General features: G+C 40.4%; 3 protein-coding genes across 3 annotated transcripts; 1 reads left to right on the top strand and 2 right to left on the bottom strand.

Annotated features, from left to right (window-relative positions):
* The first annotated feature begins 779 nt into the window (after positions 1-779).
* On the top strand, positions 780-22,810 carry rb1 (retinoblastoma 1). The gene is made up of 27 exons (XM_063896129.1): positions 780-1,219; positions 2,035-2,155; positions 2,463-2,566; positions 2,760-2,894; positions 2,988-3,026; positions 3,363-3,412; positions 3,627-3,737; positions 4,123-4,268; positions 4,376-4,453; positions 5,521-5,630; positions 5,715-5,792; positions 6,811-6,898; positions 6,994-7,110; positions 7,194-7,250; positions 7,523-7,554; positions 7,698-7,774; positions 7,907-8,130; positions 18,891-19,006; positions 19,360-19,502; positions 20,014-20,159; positions 20,259-20,363; positions 20,468-20,581; positions 20,676-20,824; positions 21,236-21,266; positions 21,377-21,519; positions 21,611-21,657; positions 21,772-22,810. The coding sequence occupies exons 1-27, from the start codon at positions 1,113-1,115 to the stop codon at positions 21,840-21,842; spliced, it is 2,739 nt and encodes a 912-aa protein (XP_063752199.1). The 5' UTR covers positions 780-1,112; the 3' UTR covers positions 21,843-22,810.
* LOC134872718 (lysophosphatidic acid receptor 6-like) lies at positions 8,358-12,631 on the bottom strand. The gene is made up of 2 exons (XM_063896130.1): positions 12,477-12,631; positions 8,358-9,740 (listed from the first exon to the last, which is right to left on the bottom strand). The coding sequence occupies exon 2, from the start codon at positions 9,684-9,686 to the stop codon at positions 8,703-8,705; it is 984 nt and encodes a 327-aa protein (XP_063752200.1). The 5' UTR covers positions 9,687-9,740; positions 12,477-12,631; the 3' UTR covers positions 8,358-8,702.
* On the bottom strand, positions 14,066-16,443 carry LOC134872716 (lysophosphatidic acid receptor 6-like). The gene has a single exon (XM_063896128.1). It carries the CDS (start codon positions 15,720-15,722, stop codon positions 14,634-14,636), a length of 1,089 nt encoding a protein of 362 aa, XP_063752198.1. The 5' UTR covers positions 15,723-16,443; the 3' UTR covers positions 14,066-14,633.

The following is a 22,810-nucleotide window of genomic DNA, read 5'->3' as shown; positions in this document are numbered from 1 at the left end:
TTCATTCCTTTTTTGTGATTTATTGGATATTTGTCTTTGAAAGATGGCTGAGGAAACTATTTAAAACAGTGTGTTGAGATCAGTTTGATCTGATTTTTCAGAGTTCCCTTCATAATATTAGTTTTATGCTAGTGAGTGTGTTCAAAGTTAGACAGGATGCAGCAAATGCGCAGAGCAAGTATGGTCTAATTTAGGCAACAGAGGCTGTTTTCTAAATGTTTTAAAACCAAAATCGTATTTAAACATCTCAGTCATTGATCAATGTGTGAATAATACCACAAGAGGGCAAAAGTGTGCAGGGTATTAAATGATTTAATCCAAGGTCTCCTGATACAACTTCACCTCACCAGTCTAACATATATATAGAGAGCATGTATCATAGTTTATGTGATAATTCTAATATGCTCCTCTTGGGAATGAAAAAAGTAAAGACAGTGCATAATGACCGATAACAGTTGAAACGAAGGGAAATCAAACGATAAACAAAGTGAAGTGGGCAATGTAATGAAACGAATATGCACGACACATCACGGGCATTATACTCAGAATAAAATAACACCAGATTGCCTGAAATGAGGAGTCGCATACTTTTTATCTACAGTACGGGGAAGCCGACAACCCTTTGTGCCTCGTCTGCATGGCGGGATAAATGCAAATGAGCGGATGTTGCGTATAGATTTTCCCGCGTTTTCCTCTTGTGAGTTTGGGTGAGTTCGTTTTAGTGTTCTCACGTGATCCCGGTGAGCGTATGCTTCGTACACATTAACATTACAGAAAGCTTAAGGGGAAAGAAAAGCTAATACAATAGACAAACGATCATAAATGGTTAGATAACTGGTTAGTTTACACGGGATTGTGAACATTGACTGTGGAAGACTCCTAAACCTTAAGACCCCGCCTGCCCTGGCAAACCGCCGCGCACTCCGATTCAAAACGAACACACTCTTCACCAGGGTATCAGGAAGCCGGTCCGCCTGTAGGTATTGTTGTATTGTTGCCACGGAACTTGAGCAGTGGGCTTTAAACGTACTGAAGCTCATTTGTTACCTTTACAAAATAGTTATTTTAAAATATATATCTTATATTAGTCTGTTCATAAAACGGACACAAATATGCCACCTAAAAAACGCAACACGGGGACGACACAGAGCAAGGAGCTGAAGAATGCTGAAAGTGTCTCTCCAGACAAGAAGGGGAGTCCAGAGTTATCTGTTAAAAAGTAAGAGAAGTTTTTATACCTCATTCAAAAGACCGGGACCTTATTTTCCACTAAGTTCAGTTTGTTTACATTGTATTTTAATGTAAAGCTGTTTGTGTTTTACTCTTGCTAGCTAGCTTAACTGTTATTAACGGTCAGCTCAGTAGCTAGCTCCTCCAAACAAAGTCAGCCATGTATTTAACACTTTAATGTGTTTTTGTTCTGATACACAAAAGTCAATACAGTAACAAATGTGAAATGAGATATAACACTGTTACTACTAACAAACACACCTCTGAGTCTGGTACAGAGTTGGGCTAGCAGTCAGGGATGTTGTTGTCATATCAGCACTGCCGTAAAGTGACTCAGTACATTCGCCCTCGTACACAACTTAAGTACAATTTAGATATACCAAATTGTATATCTTTACCCCACTTTGCCGATTTGGGTTTAAATATATGAAATATATAATCACCACTATAAAATAGTTTAGTTACACCTGGAGTAAATCAACAAGCTACCCTGTATACAAAGCAATTCGAATGAGCTCCATGTTTACCAGCTTTGATAAACACATAATGCATCAATAATTATAATCAAAACATATCATATATGAGTACTTTTACTATTGGTACGTTAATTATATTTTAATGCCAATACATTTTTACTTTTACTTGAGTAACATTTGCAATGCAGGACTTTTACTTGTAGTATTCCTAGAATGTGGTATTTTTGCTTTCAGGAGAGTACAAGATTGGAGTACTACTTCCACCTGTGCATGTGAGCAGCATGTTGTGGTGTACTGAAACTGTGATTTTGTTTTCTCCTTCCTCCAGACACAGAGACAAGGATGCTGAATTTGTTACTCTGTGTAAGAGCCTTCATGTGACAGATCTAGTTTGTGACCGTACCTGGAAGCTGTGGAAATCTGTTGAAGACTCCATGGCGGAAATCGCAGTATGTATTTATATAAATGTATATTATAGATTTGTAAAGATCTAATCTAAGTATCAGAAATGAAGTTGCTATCTTAGTCAAAGTTCTATTTCAGTTTAATTTCTAACCCTCAGTCAAAGTAAATTCGAACAGTCTTGACAAAGGTGTTTTTCATAAATGGAATTATAACGTATAAGGTGACATTGCTTTGTTCTAACAGATGTAATGCCCTACTGATAGGACAGGATGACACGGTTTCAGTGATTTCAAATGTATTGCTTTTCATTATTCATAGGTTCTAACAATGTCCTTTTTTAAATCATTCCAGGACACTCAGAAAAGGGTGTGGGGAGCTTGTTTGTTTGTGTCAGGGATGGAAATGGATGTCTCCTGTTTTACCTTAACTCAGGTTCTGAAAGCAGTCAGTCTGAAGTAAGTACTCACCATGCATGCTGTTTGCAAGTACTCATGAAAATCTGTGAATGGAAAACACGGGTTGCTTTTTGCACAATGGTCCAGATACAAGCTGTGATCAAGCTGAGGCCTTTGTTGGATTTTTACAATTTTGTTCCTAATTTTGTGTTGTTTTGTGTTTTATACAATACATTTTGCTCACTCTCTTTAGTGTAAAGCAGTTTGTGGATCTGGTGAGGAAGTTGGATGTGAACATGGATACTATAAGTACCAAAGTGAACTCGGCACTAACGCGAGTGGAGAAAAAGTACGATGTGACGCTGGCTCTCTACCAGCGGTTTGAGAAGTGAGTAAGCATAAAGTACTGGTGCTGGATTCCTGTCCAACTGTTGAGATTAGAGTTGTTATCTTTAACAACAATTCTGTTCCTGTTTTTCAGAACTTGCAAGAACATCTTTGCTTTGGTTTCTGATGACCAGTAAGTTTGACACTGCTTTACCACATGAGTAAAGGGAACTTATAACACTTCATGCTTAGTGTTCTTCTGTTGTTGTTGTTTTTATTGTTTTTTTAAAAAGATTGTTAAGATATTATCAACTAATAATTTTGTAAAATGGCATAACATTTTATATGTTCAAAATACAAGACAATCAGTTAAATTTGATACAAAACAGAAATACTCCATATTTTGAGGAACTGAAATCTGAAATTTTGCATGAAAAATCTTTTTAAAGATAAATAAATAGTAGATGATTAATTGCAGCTTCAATCCGATGTAAATCAGGTTAATGATTAATGGTATCTCTTTTCAAAGGGAGAGGGATACCACGCGGAGATGCTGGACAATGTTTCTATTGGCCAAAGGTAGGTTATCACATTAACAACATCCAGCAGCACACATTTGATGGAACAGTTTTCGTGTTTCTCCATCTTCTCCTTTCTGTCCTTCCTTCCTGTTCGTGCTCAGCCATAGAGCTCAAGTGAAAGTGTTTCTCCTCACACTTACTGTCTGTTTTTATTGGTAGTGGTAGTATTGTGATGCAACTTCTCATGTGCTGCGTCTTTTTTTTTTCTCCAGGAAGAGCCTTGCAGATGGAGGATGACCTGGTCATATCGTTCCAGCTGCTGCTTTGTACGCTGGAGCTATTCATCAAGCGCTGCCCTTCAGACCTCCTGCAGCCTCTTTACAGTGAGAGTCATTGTCATTCACATCTTACGCCTCTGGCTTCTTTTCATAACCTGACTTCTCATCGTATAAACAGGTCTTACAGTCGGAAAGGAAAAACGTCAGATAATAATCCCTCCTATTTGTACCAATCAACCAAAAAAAAGACCTTTGAGTCAGGATGCAAATGTGACTTAAGTTGGTGTTTGCTTATAAGTACATGTATATCATACTATAATTTAACAATTAAGTACTATATCTGTTTAGAATAATATTTCTGTTCTTCGAGGTTTTTGGTCACAGGAAATGGAAAATGTAATCTCTATTTTAGACATTGTGTGATGTGAACCACAATTTCTTTTTTAAAGCACCTAGGGATTTTCTAAGCCCTCCAATATTTTTCTCTCAGAATCGGCTATCAGCAAAGTTCCGAGCCCTCCGACACGAACATCTCGCCGCAACCAGAGCAAAGTGAAAACCCGACCTCCGGAGCCAGAGGTGGATTTGCAGCTCCTCAAAACCTTGTGCGAAGAGAATGAATGCAACTCAGAAGAGGTCAGACCCCGCCCCCCCTCTTTGTATAGTCCTTACAGTCATCATACACATTTCTTTCTCTATCTTTGATCTTTGTGTATTTATTATCATGCTAATTCTATCCCCAGGTGAAGAATGTGTACCAGACCAGTTTCTCTGCTTTCCTGGACTCTCTGGATCTTTCCAGATCTCCAGATTTTCCTCAGGTAGGGGCAATTGCTCTTCATGTACTATTTCTATTTGTTATCTCTTATGTCGCTCGCTGTGTTGAACCTTTAAGTGTCTGACAGCTGGTGGTCGTCTATTTACTGCTCATACATGTTTGGTTTCACATACATGGTGTCAGGAAAATGTGTACTCAAACGAGGGATCCTTTTATAGTTTCTCAGTGTCATATAATGCGGAGACTGCTATAAAACAAAGGAGACAGGATGCTACTGTTTACTCACACCAACACACTCCTCCTCACATGGTTACTAGACATATTTATTTTACTGGTACATTACCCCAGTAACTGACAGGTGGCGCACAATATTTCGAGACCTGTGTCAATAATCATGTCATGATGAGAGTTCTGGGTTAATTGGAAAAAATAAAGTGACAGATGGGCAAGGTTCTTTTCCAGCTTAGATGTGTATGAGGTTAATTCTGCAGACAAGTTGCAGTATTCCCTTAGTCTAGATGTTTACTTTTTGAGATTGAGACTTGGTCAGATACTAACAGATTCTGGCATAGTTATTATCCCCAGAGAAGTTTTGTACGAGGTCAACGAGGACTCCAGATGTTTGTAGTGGGACTTGCCTGATTTGCACATTGACATAAAGGCTAGAGTTACGGGCTAACAGCCACCTATTGTTGTGATTTTGCATGTGTGTAATGACGCCTTTGTGCACACCTTGGAGCTGTTTACAAAACAACTACTGTCTGCAGGGATTTCTTCTCTCTTTTTCTCTCTCATTGGCTGATTTATATGATTGTGAATCTATCTTTATATTGAAATGTTCCATCTTTAACCTTAATTCAGGTAATGAAATGTAATTCATTGTTAGAACTCAAGTTAGCCAGCAACATAAAGAGTATTCAGCAATTCTACAACAGTGAATTGTTGTTATTTTCTGCACAAATTAACAGCTCATGTACAATGCAGCAACAAAATACAACATTTAATAGAGTTCTCTTCAATTCAATTAGTAATGTTCTGCAAAACCTTGTTCAAAAGAACGGCAGTAGGCTATTTATTATGAATAAGGCAAACCTTTTACTTTCCCCACAGGCAAATGACATCAACCAACAATATGAAGAGCACTACCTCAAGAGCAGAGACATCGATGGGCGGCTGTTTTTTGACCGAGATGAGACTGTTATGGCACCTAAAGTCGAGATGTAATGTCATTCACCATTCAGATTCTGGTTAATCACTTTAAATAGTTAATAGAAACATGTTTATTAATTGTCTCGTGTTTTCAGATCACATGTGGAGAGAACGCCAAAGAAGAACCTGCCAGATGAAGATAGCGTACTCATCCCTCCCCAAACTCCAATCAGGTGAGCTCACATGTTCCTTTTTTAAAAATAATCATTTACAGTGATCACAGAGGAGTAGGGCTGAGTACTCATGTTCACTTTCAGCAGCAACTATCATTTATTTATTTAATAGATTTGATCATCTTTTAAGTTAAACCGTAGAGTCTATATACACTGTTGTCTGCTCAGCGGCCAACTGGTGCGTTTGAATGGTCCTGAAGTGAACGGCAATAATTGTTATGGACTAAAAAATCATTAGACAGTGTTCATTCTTTTTTTTAATACACGCTATAAAATGTAAAAAAGGAAGATAAAACAATCGTACTCCTTATTTCATTTAGGGCTACCCCCAATTAGTCGACTAATGACGTAATGTTACCGGTATCAAATATTATTTAGCCCACTTACACATGAGTTTAATTTCTAGCTCTTTTCCTAAGTTTCAGCATGTACTGCCAGATATATAGATAGCTTTAATTAATGAGCTGCAATAAACTACATTTTAGCATTTAAAGCCCTACTTTTACGGTTACTTTGGTGAAAGTAACTCAAAGTAACGCAAAAGGGTTGAGCATATTTGGCGCTGTATCCAGTGTAGTATTTATTGGGTTGTCAGATTTGAATTATAGAAACTAGAACTCAATGCTTAGTGCTGCTTGTTCTCACACACACATTAACGCAGCATACACACGGCTATGTTGCGTTGATGCTTGCTGGTGGGCGTGTCTGGTGCTTGGGGTTAACATCACCAACAACCAATCACATTAATCTCCCGCCCCGGACACACACACACTCGGTTTCATTGGCTAGCACTTGTACTGGCATTTTTGCATACGTGGGATTAGATTGGCTGACGCTTCTGTCGACGCTTGAAAAGTTGAACTTTTCTCAAGTTTCATTGCGAGCAACGGAGCCAAAGCGAAACAACGGAACCAAAACGCAGTTCAGCTTTGCTTGACATTCACTTTGAATGGGGGGATGTCAAGCAACGCCGAACTGCATCCTTCAGCACCATCTGATTTTTCTTTTGTCCCATCAGAGCTGCGATGACCTCCATCAAGCAGTTGAGAGGGGATCTCACCTCAAGTGGAGATCAGCCATCCTTTAACCTGGCTACATATTTCAAAGTAAGTCTCTAGAGGGGTTTCCACTAGTAAAATGCCCCATTAAACTGCACCTTTACTACCTTAATTGGACCCCTTTTCCTCTCACCTGCGATCAGAATTGCACCGTGGACCCGACACAGAGTGTGTTGAAGCGGCTGGAGACACTCGGGCAGGTGTTCAGCCAGAGGTTTGGCCAGGCTGTCGGCCTGCGCTGTGTCGCACTCGGGTTGCAGGTATAAAGCAACACTGGCAACAATGGCAGCACTCCAGTGCTCAAAGAAACTTGTGTCTGACTTTACATTTTTTTCTCTTTCAGAGATTTAAACTCGGTGTCAGACTGTATTACAAGGTCATGGAAGCAATGCTGAAATCGGTAATTGATTTGTTTGATTTTATTCCAACTGTTGTTTATTTAGTCTGTATTTGCATAGTTTTTATTTATTTTAAACACTTAGGTATGTTCAAATGTAGCAGTTCCCAGTTTAACCCACAACAATGGATCTGAGGAAACCATAATTGATAAATCTACTTTATATTTGCTAACAGTTATTTTACTTCCTATGCTTTATAGAGCAAAGAAGATTTCTTAATGAACTTTGGACTCCCTACATAACTTATTCATGTTGTTTCCTTCCCATTTTATAGGAAGAGAAGCGACTGTCTCTACAAAATTTCAGGTATGTGTTTTTATTAAATCACCGTAATTAAACCAGTGGGTGTTTTTACTCGTTCTTGTATGCTATATTACATTTGTGGAGAATAGATAATTAACAGTGAAGAGTTATTTGCCTTGAGCTAAATCATATTAACTTTCTTCCAGTAAACTCCTCAATGACTCCACGTTCCACACATCACTACTCGCCTGCGCTTTGGAGGTCGTGATGGCGACTTACGGAGGTACTTTTCTTAGAAGTTATAACAGGTGCTCTCTCAAACTAATTGGGAAACAACTGCACTGTATAATTCCTTGCATCTTCCAGTTATGTGTAACAAGTTGTTGTAATAATGTTGTTTCCTTCTTGTGATTAGAGAGCAGTTTTAAGACTGGAGGATACAACCATGGGGGCTGTGGTGATCCTGTTGAAACAAATGTGTGTTTCCCCTGGATCCTGGATGTGGTCAATCTCTCTGCGTTTGACTTCTACAAAGTCATAGAGAGTTTCATCAAGGCCGAGCCCACTCTGAGCAAAGATATCGTCAAACATCTGGAGACCAGTGAGAACCTCATCATGGAGAGGATTGCATGGAGGACGGTCAGTTTGATGTCTCATCACCACTGCAGTATGCTAGTAATAATATCCCAGCATGTTAATGAGATACACAACATAAAGGCAGTGTAAATATTACCTCTTTAAACAGCATTAATTGGCCAACGAAAAAAAATACCCACAATTATATTTGTAATGTAATGTAGTACAACATTTTAAGAATGACATAAATAAGATCAACATACTTCATAATGTTTGAGCAGCATCTCTGCAGAATGAGGCAACATGTTACATTCACTACACGAAACAGTCTGTCAATATTTTGCAAGCACTTTGAACTTGCACTGACGAAGTACAAAAAGACAAATAAATAAGCTTTCAATATGCTTCTTATAGTAGCATGGCACCAAATCAAAAACCCAAGCCTGTTCAACATTGTAATTCCTGCCAATAATACAGACAACATGTTCAACAAACACAGTTATCTTAAGTTTAACTTCTGAAGAACTGCAGACAGTATGAGAAACAGGATGCTGTGTTAGAATGGAAAAGGTCCTGGACTATTGAATGAATAATAACTGAGTGCTTTTAAGATAATGTTAAAGAAATGATTTTTGTCACTGGCTGCCACTGACTCCGCCCCCGGGCCCCTCCCTGTGCAACAGGCTGCTGGAAAAATAGTAGATGAGTGGATTTAGGCAGCAATTGGAGCTTGCTAACGAAAGCACTACAGGGTGCACAGCCTTGGTCACCTTTGCCAGGCCACAATAGGGCAGCAATCCCACGTGTGTGAGAGTGTATCCCAGGAGGTTGATGTGATAGGGGACGAAGCAGAGCAGGAAGATGCCGAGCACCCAGTAAATAATGGTGAGAGTGTGCTGGCGGCTGCGGCCCTGGCTGCGGGAGCGGTGTCTCGGATGGCGAAGCACTCTCAGCACTCTGCAGTAGCTGCAGAGAAGAAGCAGAGCGGGCAGCAGAAATGAGCCCAAGACAAGGCCCAGAGCTACCAGGATGATGGTGCGGTGGTGTTGGGAGGATGGGTCCAGCAGACAGGGCTGGTGCTGGTGAGCGGCTGCAAAGCGCAGCAGAGGCAGAGTCACACTGAGCCCCACCACCAGGCACCAGATCCCCCCACTCACCAGCTGTGCGACACGCAGCCTGCGGAGCGTAGAGGCCAGTGGGTGCACTACAGCAAAGTAACGGTCCACAGCAATGCACACCAGGAAGAAGATGCCCCCGTACAGGCTGATGTATTTGAGGGTGAAAGTGAGGTGGCAGTACGCCACACTAAAAGTCCAACTGGACGAGTCGCCGGTCTTGGCTCTGGCCCTCTGGTGGTAGTAGTATATTCTCAGGGGCAGAGAGATTACGAAAAACATGTCAGCAGCAGAAAGGCTCACCATATAAATGGCTGTGCTGTTCATGGTGCAGGGAGACAGACACAGTCTGCGTAGAGCCAGGCTGTTGGTGACCAACCCCAGCAGGAAGATGATGCTATAGGACACTTGGTAGAAGGTGAAACGGTAGCTGGTGTCCACCGTGCAGTTAGACAGAGGGGACACAGGCTTGGCTGCCACTCCACTCATATTCCACACTTCCATGTCTTAAAATGATTTACTGCTCCAGCACACTCAATCGCAGTGTCACTCCTGAACCTGGAGGAAATAAAAATGGTTAAAGCGGACATACACTAAGAGGAAAGAACAGATTGGATAGCAGTTAAACCTGTGGCTAATAAAACCATATTAAACTCTGCTGTTTTTTTATGGAATGTCAATTTACTGAGGTGACATGAATACACAGCTTCAGCTAACACCCACTCACACGCATATATATATATATATATATATATATACAGTGGGGCAAAAAAAGTATTTAGTCAGCCACCAATTGTGCCAAAAGTTCTCCCATTTAAAAAGATGAGAGAGGCCTGTAATTTTTATCATAGGTACACTTCAACTATGAGAGACAGAATGAGAAAAACAAATCCAGAAATCACATTGTAGGATTTTTAATGAATTAATTGGTAAATTCCTCGGTAAAATAAGTATTTGGTCACCTACAAACAAGCAAGATTTCTGGCTCTCACAGACCTGTAACTTCTTCTTTAAGAGGCTCCTCTGTCCTCCACTCGTTACCTGTATTAACGGCACCTTTTTGAACTCGTTATCAGTATAAAAGACACCTGTCCACAACCTCAAACAGTCATACTCCAAACTCCACTATGGCCAAGACCAAAGAGCTGTCAAAGGAGACCAGAGACTAAATTGTAGACCTGCACCAGGCTGGGAAAACTGAATCTGCAATAGGTAAGCAGCTTGGTGTGAAGAAATCAACTGTGGGAGCAATTATTAGAAAATGGAAGACATACAAGACCACTGCTAATCTCCCTCGATCTGGGGCTCCACGCAAGATCTCACCCCGTGGGGTCAAAATGATCACAAGAACGGTGAGCAAAAATCCCAGAACCACACGGGGGGACCTAGTGAATGACCTGCAGAGAGTTTGCTAGAGGGCATTTGGATGATCCAGAAGAGGATTGGGAGAATGTCATATGGTCAGATGAAACCAAAATAGAACTTTTTGGTAAAAACTCAACTCGTCGTGTTTGGAGGAGAAAGAATGCAGAGTTGCATCCAAAGAACACCATACCTACTGTGAAGCATGGGGCTGGAAACATCATGCTTTGGGGCTGTTTTTCTGCAAAGGGACCAGGACGACTGATCCGTGTAAAGGAAAGAATGAATGGGGCCATGTATCGTGAGATTTTGAGTGAAAACCTCCTTCCATCAGCAAGGGCACTGAAGATGAAGCGTGGCTGGGTCTTTCAGCATGACAATGATCCCAAACACACCGCCAGGGCAATGAAGGAGTGGCTCCGTAAGAAGCATTTCAAGGTCCTGGAGTGGCCTAGCCAGTCTCCAGATCTCAACCCCATAGAAAATCTTTGGAGGGAGTTGAAAGTCCGTGTTGCCCAGCGACAGCCCCAAAACATCACTGCTTTAGAGGAGATCTGCATGGAGGAATGGGCCAAAATACCAGCAACAGTGTGTGAAAACCTTGTGAAGACTTACAGAAAACGTTTGACCTCTGTCATTGCCAACAAAGGGTATATAACAAAGTATTGAGATGAACTTTTGTTATTGACCAAATACTTATTTTCCACAATCATTTGAAAATTAATTCATTAAAAATCCTACAATGTGATTTCCTGGATTTTTTTTCTCATTCTGTCTCTCATAGTTGAAGTATACCTGTGATAAAAATTACAGGCCTCTCTCATCTTTTTAAATGGGAGAACTTGCACAATTGGTGGCTGACTAAATACTTTTTTGCCCCACTGTGTATATATATATATTTTTCCTATGTGAGAATATAGTCTAAATGTCAATACAGTTTTGACTGCAACTTCCTGCTCATAAAACAAGCAAACATGTAGTTTCATTACATGCAGACCGGGGGAAAGAATCCCCTGCCCTTGTAATATTGTTCCCCTGCAGTAAAATCACATTTATAAGTTGAGTGTTGATTTAACTTGATAGTCATCTCTAGGCTATAGTTTGTGATCTGTTATTGAATATCCAGCCAAGCATATTTTAGTCTTTATTGGAAAGAGTACGATTGTGAGCCTGCGTTTTGAATACCCTATGTCTTCAGGGTATTATTTTACCTTGTTCTCTATTATTTTACGTACATTTCCTTTAAGTTTGTTTAACAACTCTACACACTCCAATCCCAAAATAATTATTTTGTTAAACATTACCATTAGCTGAAGACTGAAAGATAACATTATTAGGATACATTTTCAAAAACACAATGTGAGACTGTTTGGAGCACATGCACATCGATCCTCACTTTCAGTCAGCTCTCAGTTAGTCTCTCGATTACATTTTTTCATTCTCAGTAACGATTTTTGACAAGACTTTTTGTCTCTATGACCTAAAGCATTAAGAAACACATTTCCTTCCAAACACGTCACTTTTGATAACATATTTGTGTTTTCTGCATTATTGATCTAAAAACAACTCCCGTTAAAGCATTCACCTGTCACATTGAGTGTCTGACGAGTATCCAGCTGTTGAAATACTCTTGATGTGGTTTTAAGAATTGCAAGGCATGTTTTGTGACCTAAGATAAAATCCTATTAGGTTTATTCTTTCGCCTTAAGTTTGTTTCCTTAGCCCTAAAAGACGAAGAAATTCTCAAGCATTGCATACAAAATATAATTCCTCCTCTCTGTCATTAAAGCCTTTTGTGGATTCAACTGTTTCTACTACATCTTGATAGGTTTATACAGTGAATTGCTGTTTACATTTCATACAAATGAAATGTATTTTCTATCAGTAGACTTGGCATGTAAAACTGAAAAGGATATTGGAAGATAAACTCACCAGGACCAGGATCGGATCCACGCAGTGATGAAGTGATTCTTGCAGACTGGATCTTTTGTTAGGATGCTGTAAGGGTGCACATGCTACTGATCAGAGCAGTTCACGCCTACACTTACACACAGGTCAGGGTCTCCCTTTCTCTCCCTCTCCTCTCCTCTCCCTCTCTCTTGTCTCCTAGTTGCATGTCTGTTTTATTTACCTAATATAAAAACACTTGAAGAGTTTTAAAATTACTGTTGGCTTATGGAAAGACTGTTATTGTCAACCTAATACTTTTCTTATTGGACTGAATTTTGTGATCAGCCTTACAATTAAAACCATTGTTTTATTGCCGTCATGGTGGGTGTCATGTTTATGGTTAAAAAGGTAATCATTAACTCTACAGATAAAGGAATAGCAATAATTGTGTGTTCTGTGTGACAGCCTAAGGTCTGGCAGGGATCAACAAGTCAGTGTGTAGATCTGAGTTAGTGGATAATAGAGCCTAGGACACGAGCCTTTTCATGTAATATGTGTCTAAATGAGTAAAACCAAATCAGAATGCATTTAAAGAGGGATTCTATTTATTTTCCACATCCGATTTTCCTTAATTCAACTGTAATTGTTTTTAAAGCAATGTTAATCTCAGTTTGAATCAGTTTTGATTTGGAGTAAATTCAGCTAATAAGAAACATTTTACCTACATTAACTACACACCACAGACACATTTGAGTTGGATGGACACTTATAAATAATGTATGGAGAACACAGCTTGTCTTGATTGAGAAACTGGAAGAAGGTTGTGTAATTATCAACCCAACCCTGATTTGAATGATCTTTCTTGCTTTTTAAAACCATTAAGTTATGTAGTCGACAGAGCCCAAACATAGGAAGAACTTTATAAAGTGTGGGCTGCTTATCTCAAAGATGCCAGTTTTAAGTTTACATTCTGAATAATTTTCCAGATCTTTCTCAGGATTGCAGCAACCATTAGTGTGCCTTTTTATATCGTAAACGCACTTCTCCCTCGAGAGGCATGTCGTCGCTCGTCTGCTTAAGTTTCACAATCCAGAGCAGTGATAGCGATGAGTCCACCCCTGTCACTGCCGACCCCTCGGGCGAGCATGAGGAATACAGCATTGCTCAGTCTTGCAGCACACAGCTTCTCCAAGAATGAACAAAGATTCAAGCACCACTTTTGCTCAGCTGTTTTCACCAGACATAACCGTCTGATTTGTAGCAGGTCTAGTTTGGATCTTTTAAATAATTATCTTCAAATTTGTCTTGGATTTTTGTCTTTATCCCAACATGTTTACAGCTATAACCACTTATTGAGATAAGGCCATTGGCAGTGATTGCAGTGTTGGCCGGTGCAATGTGCATCTATTAATATTTGACCACACCTGTAATCTACATTTTCAAACGTATTGACTCACTGCATTCATAGCGCACAGTCCCCGTGGCTGTGCTGCTGGTGCCTGTATGACTAATCAGTTTCGACAAACCATGAGGTTGCACCCAAAGTATTGCATATGAAAAACTGATACCCTGAAATGTCAAATATATCACCATACCACATTTATCAAAGAAGTTACGAATACAAACTCAAAACCTTTTAAGTTAAACATGCTTTTATTCGCTTTCAATGATTGGGACAAAGCTGCTATAGAACACAATGCTCCATAAAGTGGTTCAAAGCCATAATCAGGCCACAAATACTTGTAAAATGTACAGTACATAAAAAGAGTTGTAATACTTGTTCAGCATTGCCAAAGCTTTTTCTGAAGAATCTGCTCTGAGAAATAAGACCACAATTACAATGTCATCCGTCCAACAGCTGAAACGTATTTTTAGCGCTGTGCACATTACCATGGCTAACACACACACCTGCCACTAATACACATTTGCGTTGTGAACTGGCAGCGCAAAAAAGGGTATCTTTGCTGCAACACAGTTCCTGTTCTTCCTCGTCTTGCTCCACTCTTCTATTGACTTGAAAGGCATCAGTGTCTTAACTCCAAGTCTAAAGTCTCTGCTCTGTGGCATCCAGTAGATGAGAGTGACTCCTTAGTAACCGCTGTGTTTATGTGTTGCTATCACTCTGATTCCACCTACTTCCTCAGATTGAAATCAACACGATCAATGAATTGTTTGTCATGTCCCATAATAGAGTCGACATCAGACTGTAGACTCATTGTCAAACCCTTTTGTTCTTTGATTCCGCAGGGCCAGGCTTTTGGGTGCTGTATTTGGACTGCTTTGTGAGCTGTCCATCTGTAGTCTCTCGAATAGCTTCGCCCCGTTGTGCCATACTGTGGATTTGCGTTTGATGGAACTCTGAATGGTTTCAGAAGTGAAGTAGTAAATGACTGGGTCAAAGCAGCAGTTGGTCACCGCTATGCACAGAGCTATGGGGTAGATGGTTCTGACCACAGATTCTACGTTGCATCCCTTTAGGACATTGGAGCGGACCATGGCGTAGAATATGAGATTTACATTGTAGGGAATGAAACAGAAGCAGAAGACGAAGATGTGCACAAAGATCATCCTTAAGATTTTTGTCTTGTTGAGGTTCCCTCCACGAGTGATGGCTTGGCGGTTCCTCAGTGTCCGTAGCACCATTATGGAGCAGAAGACATTGAGCAACAATGGAATGATGAAGCCCACAGTCTCAATAAACACCACCACCTTGGACAGCTCCGTCTTCCACTGTTTACCAGAGTAGTTTTCAAAGCAGAAGTTGGAAGAGTTGGCATTTTGGGGTGAAGTGGTGTCCAAAAATAAGCCAGCTGGAATGCTTCCAGAAAGAACCATTACCCACACTGTGCAGCAGGCCAGTCTGGCGTTCCTCTTAGTACGAATTGCCTGCGAGCGGAATGGGTGCACGATGGCCAGGAAGCGGTCAACACTGATGCAGGTGAGGAAGAGGATGCTGCCGTACATGTTTGTGAAGAACAGTGCCACAGAGATCTTGCAGAGCACACTTCCAAACATCCACTCACGTTCAATGAAGTAAACAATCCGAAAAGGCAGGCTCAGTACAAAGAGAGAGTCTGAAACTACAAGGTTTATCATGTAGGTCGTGGTCTCGTTTCGCAGCTTCAGTGTACAGCCAAAAATGTAAACAGCCACCATGTTAAATAAAAGACCAACAACAAACACCAGGCTGAAAACCGAGCTGTACAGAGTGTACTTGAAGTCGTCATTCTTGCTGCAATTCATGAAATTGTGAACGGAGCTTGCTGTGGTTGCAAAGGTGCTGTACATTTTTAAACCGGGTCGTAACTTTGTCAGAGTAAAAATGTTCTCCTCAATTGTGTAATTGTGTCAGTCACAAAAATCCAGTCTCTTAATCCAACCATGTGCAACAGGCAGGGAGACTTCACGCTTCATTTGGGTAGGAATTACAGTCCTTGAATACTAAAGAATGCTTTAAAGTATGCAGTAACTCCTCAAAATACCTTTATTGGTATCCAAAGTCCTGCAGTCAAAGATCCTTGTTAAAAAACGTATTCCAGTCTTTCACAGCTTTATTCCCCTTTGAGAGTAGAATCATGTGCTTCTCCTCAACTCTGTGAGCATTCGAGTGGTTCTTCCCTTCTTTTGTTTCCTGTCAGTTCCTGCAGCAGCCCTGCGGGGCATGGTGTTGGTTCCTTTTAAGCTCCAGAGGTTTGACTCTGCTCCGGCCAGACTGTAAACCAGAAACCACCTAGCCTACTGCACGTCAGGCTGCAACGCAAAGACTTACTAGACTGTTCAAACACAAAGGGAGGGGCCTCCCCTGGAGTCAAAGTCCTCCCATCACTGCTTTTGTTTTTACACTAATTTAAATATTTAGTCTGTCTTACACTGTTGTGCTGCATTAACTTCTTCTTGACTGCTAGAGGTGTCTTTAAATCAACCTTCCAAATCTTAAAATTGTACTTAAATAAAACAGGACTTTTTGTTTCCCTGACTAAACATTGCAGTGTTGGCATCCGTTAGACCTCTATGAATGATGTCATATCAATGAAATACAAGTGTACTTTTGAAATGCGTCGGTCGCGTCAGCCGGGTGTGGCATGTGTTGCACAAAGAATGTGCTAACGGCAGGTCTGTACCTGCAGCAGCTGGGTAAATGGCGAGTAGTAAACCACACCCACTTCCCTGTATGATCTCAACACTGAGTTTTAGCCTGGTGTAAACATGCTGATATTCCAGTAATAAGACTGAGTCGTGAGTTAAATGTTGTTTGTTGAGGATATTTATAGTGTGAAGGCAGGGTTTAATATGTTGGTATTTAGGGAGTTTTATCAAATAAAATACATTTTGTGGGAGATTCAGGGGGTGTATTATCTGTAAAATCAGATAGGATGCTATAGGGAGTGTCTTTGAGTCAATATAAAATGAGGAACAGAAGTATCAAAAGCCCCTAGCTACAGTTTGACAGGGGTTGTTTTTGCAAAGGAAATTATGTGGTTTAAATGTAAATGTTTTTCTCTGAAAGCAGGAAATGCTCCCTCGGCTTCTTCTTCCGTGGTTTCTTTATTTAATGCTGCAGAGGGTCAATTCTTATGTACAGTGGGGCAAAAAAGTATTTAGTCAGACACCAATTGTGCAAGTTCTCCCATTTAAAAAGATGAGAGAGGCCTGTAATTTTTTATCACAGGTACACTTCAACTATGAGAGACAGAATGGGGGAAACAATCCAGGAAATCACATTGTAGGATTTTTAATGAATTAATTGGTAAATTCCTCGTTAAAATAAGTATTTGGTCACCTACAAACAAGCAAGATTTCTGGCTCTCACAGACCTGTAACTTCTTCTTTAAGAGGCTGCTCTGTCCTCCACTCGTTACCTGTATTAATGGCACCTTTTTGAACTCGTTATCAGTATAAAAGACACCTGTCCACAACCTCAAACAGTCATACTCCAAACTCCACTATGGCCAAGACCAAAGAGCTGTCAAAGGAGACCAGAGACAAAATTGTAGACCTGCACCAGGCTGGGAAAACTGAATCTGCAATAGGTAAGCAGCTTGGTGTGAAGAAATCAACTGTGGGAGCAATTATTAGAAAATGGAAGACATACAAGACCACTGCTAATCTCCCTCGATCTGGGGCTCCACGCAAGATCTCACCCCGTGGGGTCAAAATGATCACAAGAACGGTGAGCAAAAATCCCAGAACCACATGGGGGGATGACCTGCAGAGAGCTGGGACCAAAGTAACAGAGGCTACCATCAGTAACACACTACGCCGCCAGGGACTTAAATCCTGCAGTTCCAGACGTGTCCCCCTGCTTAAGCCAGTACATGTCCAGGCCCGTCTGAAGTTTGCTAGAGGGCATTTGGATGATCCAGAAGAGGATTGGGAGAATGTCATATGGTCAGATGAAACCAAAATAGAACTTTTTGGTAAAAACTCAACTCGTCGTGTTTGGAGGAGAAAGAATGCAGAGTTGCATCCAAAGAACACCATACCTACTGTGAAGCATGGGGGTGGAAACATCATGCTTTGGGGCTGTTTTTCTGCAAAGCGACCAGGACGACTGATCCGTGTAAAGGAAAGAATGAATGGGGCCATGTATCGTGAGATTTTGAGTGAAAACCTCCTTCCATCAGCAAGGGCACTGAAGATGAAGCGTGGCTGGGTCTTTCAGCATGACAATGATCCCAAACACACCGCCAGGGCAACGAAGGAGTGGCTTCGTAAGAAGCATTTCAAGGTCCTGGAGTGGCCTAGCCAGTCTCCAGATCTCAACCCCATAGAAAATCTTTGGAGGGAGTTGAAAGTCCGTGTTGCCCAGCGACAGCCCCAAAACATCACTGCTTTAGAGGAGATCTGCATGGAGGAATGGGCCAAAATACCAGCAACAGTGTGTGGAAACCTTGTGAAGACTTACAGAAAACGTTTGACCTCTGTCATTGACAACAAAGGGTATATAACAAAGTATTGAGATGAACTTTTGTTATTGACCAAATACTTATTTTCCACAATCATTTGAAATAAATTCTTTAAAAATCCTACAATGTGATTTCCTGGATTTTTTTTCCTCATTCTGTCTCTCATAGTTGAAGTGTACCTATGATAAAAATTACAGGCCTCTCATCTTTTTAAATGGGAGAACTTGCACAACTGGTGGCTGACTAAATACTTTTGTGCCCCACTGTATACACACACACAAATGACTTTACTGTTATAGTTGTTTTGTAAATTACAATTTAGAGCTGCAACTGACATACTGTACACAATTGGTTTTGAAATTCAAATTCTGCATTGTTGTCCTTTATTGCTGCAAATATTTTAGTGATTGTTTGGTTGCTCAGGTGTGAGTAAAAATCTAAATAGGATGAATAAAGGTTGCATTACAATGATTTATTATTTTCTAGCCATGAAAGAGACGGCAAAATATTGTACGTATATTTATATTTAATCATATTTGTGCCTCTTCAGGGCTCACCACTGTTTGAACTGCTGAAACAGGAGCATGACAGCGGCGCCGCAGAGCAGGTGGAAACCCCCGCCAGTTTCAGCCAACCGCTGCAGCACAGCCACACGGCAGCCGATCTGTGAGTCCACACACCAATACTTATTAAACTGTCTGTCAGTTGCTGTTGTTAAGACCCCTAAAGCTTTTTTTAGCTGTTGTGAAACACTGTGAGTAACTATGATGCAACTATAATAAAGGCACACAGTGTGTCACTTTATTATAGTTGCATCATAATACTATTAAAAAGAAATCTGTTAAATTCCATGACTAACTCCCCATGAGCCTTTCTCGCTGAGGATTTGAACCTGTTTTTCTACGTTAAAACCTCCCATTGTGTGATCTGTGGGGTAGATTGAATGAAAATGCTAATATATTGTTAACTTTAATGTTGATGGTGAAACTGACATGCGGTTTTCCCTATTGTCCCTATAGATACCTGTCCCCCATGCGTCCCGGCTCCCGTGTTTTGCCTCCTGACTCCCCCGCCCCGCCCAGCTCTCAGGCTTTCTCTCAGCCTTCGACCCAGAACCCACGACTCCCAAAGTCCAACTCACTCAGCCTCTTCTATAAGAAACGTAAGAGGCCTCTCCCTCTCACGATATTTATTCTCCTTGATTGAAGTTGAAGAGGTAGCATTACAAACAAAACAACCATCATCTCCTTCTTTCCATAAACAATGGATTTTCAATTTCACTTATAATTAATTGGAAAACACTAAAGAAATAACAGCAGTCCATGCCATTTTTAAAATAAATCACTGTCCACAACATCCTTGATGTTTCAATCTATGGGACATCACAAACTGGAGGCATTATTTTTCCAAGGTTGCACATGATTATTTGCATGTGCACACAATATCTCAGGACCCTTATAGAGAATTACTTTGTCTCAAACATCAAAGATTTAAAAGATTGTGGTCACCTTGATCTCACAAACATGTTCTTAGCCATAACTGAATAATTAATACACTCATTTTGACAATTTCAAACCAGTATCAAATAAAAGAGGCTACCGTGTAGACACACAAAACAAGGCGATGTATCTAGTTTCTCCGTGTCCGACCGTCGTTGTGTTCTCTCTCTGCAGTGTACCGCCTGGCCTACACGAGGCTGAAGATCCTCTGCTCCTACCTGCTGTCCTCACACCCCGAGCTGGAGCCCATCATATGGACTCTGTTCCAGCACACGTTGCAGCACGAGCACGAGCTGATGAGAGACCGCCACCTCGACCAGGTAACCCAACAAACACTTGTCTGTTTCGTCCTGCTTATCCTCTTGCTTTTTTGTCTCGGTTTGTTATATCAAACCGCCTCTCATTGTTCTTTCCTGCAGTTGATGATGTCAGCCATGTATGCCATATGTAAAGTGAAGAGCGTTGACCTCCGCTTCAAGACCATTGTCACAGCGTACAAGAACATGGCTAACACCAACCAGGAGGTGACCCCTTTACTGCTAATAACTATCTTTTGGTTGTGCTTTTGCTATCGTACTTCATTTGAATTATTTTGTTAAATGTATTCATTTCTATCTGTATGTTGCAGACCTTTAAGCACGTGTTAATCTCAGAAGGCCACTACGACTCCATCATTGTCTTCTATAACCAAGTGTTCATGCAGAGGCTGAAAACCAACATCCTGCAGTACGCCTCCACCAGGGTGAGCCCCCCACACACACATTGGATCTGCAGTTTGACTTTCACACATGCACAATCTGATTACCGCGCACGGCTGCTGTTCTGTTTTTTTTTAGCCACCAACCCTCTCTCCGATCCCACAAATACCCCGCAGCCCATACAAGTTCCCCAATTCTCCTCTCCGTGTGCCTGGGAGCAACAATGTGTACATCTCCCCTCTGAAAAACCCCCGCATGTCCCCAGGGATCATGACTCCTCGCTCCAGGTGAGTCAATACAAAAAAGTGTTTCAAAAATCTTCCATGAAATGATATATTGCTTATTAATTTTCCCTTTTACTTGGATAAATCACGACCATATATTCGTGTATTATCAGAATTGTAACCCTTTTTGTTTGTTTTCGTAAAGTGACTGTTGTTTTTAATGAGAAAAGAAAGCCCTTATTTTCTGTTAACTAAAACTATACTCTTTTTTTTCCTAATCATTTTGGATTTTGTTGCTTTGGCTCAAACACTGCAGAATACGGCACATTTTATATTTTATTATTATTATTTTATAAAATGTCTCAATCTTATGGAAAATACTACAAAGTAAGAAGGTGAAGCCTGGCTGTAGAGAGTAGGGGAAGAGTAAAGGCTTTTCAACTTCTTTTCTCATTTGTGTTTTTTCCTCCACAGAATGCTGGTTTCAATCGGTGAATCTTTCGGGGTAATTTAATCTTTATTTATTTGTAATAACTGAACAGTTCATTTAAGTTAATCTGCATTAAACTTTTGTTCCCCCTCGCTTACTCTGTGTCTGTTTCTTTCCATATGCAGCAGTCCAATCGCTTTCAAAAGATCAACCAGATGGTGAACAGCAGCGAGCGCTCCTTTAAGAGGACTGTGGATATGGGCTCCGGCCCCAAGCCTCTGAAGAGGCTACGCTTCGACGTAGACGGGCAAGATGAAGCTGATGGCAGGTTGGTCACAAATGGGGTTTTATTTTCCATAGCACAATTTATTATGGCATTCAAACTTAAGTGGGGCTCACTTTCTTTGTTTTATATACAGCAAATCTGGAGGAGACTCTACACTGATACAGAAGCTGGCAGAGATGAGTGAGTGCAAAGTGCTTTATATATTATATTAAATCTTCTTCATGTGTCCTTGCTGTCAATCACTTGGCTTAAGGATCTTTATTCGTCTAACATCTTGATGATTTGTTTCTGTAGGCTCCACTCGGAGTCGCATGCAGGAGCAGAAGATGAAGGAGGACGCGGAGTCGAGGAAGGAGTACCTCTGAAAGCTACTGAACTGACCTGCACTGTTTGCCACAACGTGAACATTATTTCTATTGTGTTCACGCACAAGGTGAAAAACACGTGACTCTGTACATTGAGTACTTGATTTTAGTTTGTATTTAACTTCGTCTTTGAGGAGTAATATGTGAATATAGAGGACTTTCTCCTCTTTTTTTGTGTGTTTTAACTGAATAATGGATGATGTCATAGAATTTAATTTGAACTTTGACTTTAAAAAGTATGTCAAGTATGTTTGGTTTTAAGAGTGGTATTAATTTGTGGGCGTTATTAGAAATCATAGTTTGCAGTCTTGAGGATGTTCGCAATTGTCAAAGTGCTGTCTCGGTGTATACTTGGTTTTCCCGTTAAATGATTAAGTTTGACCATCATCAGGCGCTTCACATGTTGACCTTTTTTCTTTTGGAAAGTATTTTTAAATGTTTCTATCACGAGGCAACATTTCAGGTGTTAAATCATGATCACTCGCCTCAAAAAGGAAGTCAGTATGTCTTTCCGTGCAGCGTCTTTACTTTTAAAGTCATGTCTTGTTTGGGAACATTCTTAGAACATCTAGAAAAAGTTTAGTTTGTGTCATAAAGTCAAACTATAAGGTGAGATACGGTCAATTATATAGTTTAGAATTTGCACTCAACCAAAGTGTGTGTAGTATTATAGGATTTGATTGACTGGTCATATTTGCTTGTGTATAAAATGAAAGTAACTTTTGTTTTACTTTTGAGTGGCTATACATCAAACTCGTCCTGTAGTGTTAACGACTATTTTCCTAATATTCTCAGTCACGTTTTTCTTACCATACAGCATTAATATGTGGACTCTTCTCCAGAGAAGTACAAGGGAAAATATTGCTAGAAATGTCAATTACCAGAATTCATTTGTAAATTAAAATGTGTTTATATTGTACTTTATTAAAGTAGTTCCTTGAACATGTAGTAAATATTTCTTTTGAAAA

This window comes from Eleginops maclovinus, chromosome 11 (assembly GCF_036324505.1).
Source record: "Eleginops maclovinus isolate JMC-PN-2008 ecotype Puerto Natales chromosome 11, JC_Emac_rtc_rv5, whole genome shotgun sequence".
Classification (NCBI taxonomy): Eukaryota; Metazoa; Chordata; class Actinopteri; order Perciformes; family Eleginopidae; genus Eleginops; species Eleginops maclovinus.
This window is presented reverse-complemented; position numbering and strand designations above follow the sequence as displayed.

Coding starts and splice junctions, on each gene's coding strand:
- rb1 (XM_063896129.1), top strand. CDS start 1,113: ATGCCACCTAAAAAACGCAACACGGGGACGACACAGAGCAAGGAGCTG. Junction 19,503..20,013: donor CAGCCTCTTCTATAAGAAAC/GTAAGAGGCCTC, acceptor CTCTCTCTGCAG/TGTACCGCCTGGCCTACACG. Junction 20,582..20,675: donor TGCAGTACGCCTCCACCAGG/GTGAGCCCCCCA, acceptor GTTTTTTTTTAG/CCACCAACCCTCTCTCCGAT.
- LOC134872718 (XM_063896130.1), bottom strand. CDS start 9,686: ATGGAAGTGTGGAATATGAGTGGAGTGGCAGCCAAGCCTGTGTCCCCT.
- LOC134872716 (XM_063896128.1), bottom strand. CDS start 15,722: ATGTACAGCACCTTTGCAACCACAGCAAGCTCCGTTCACAATTTCATG.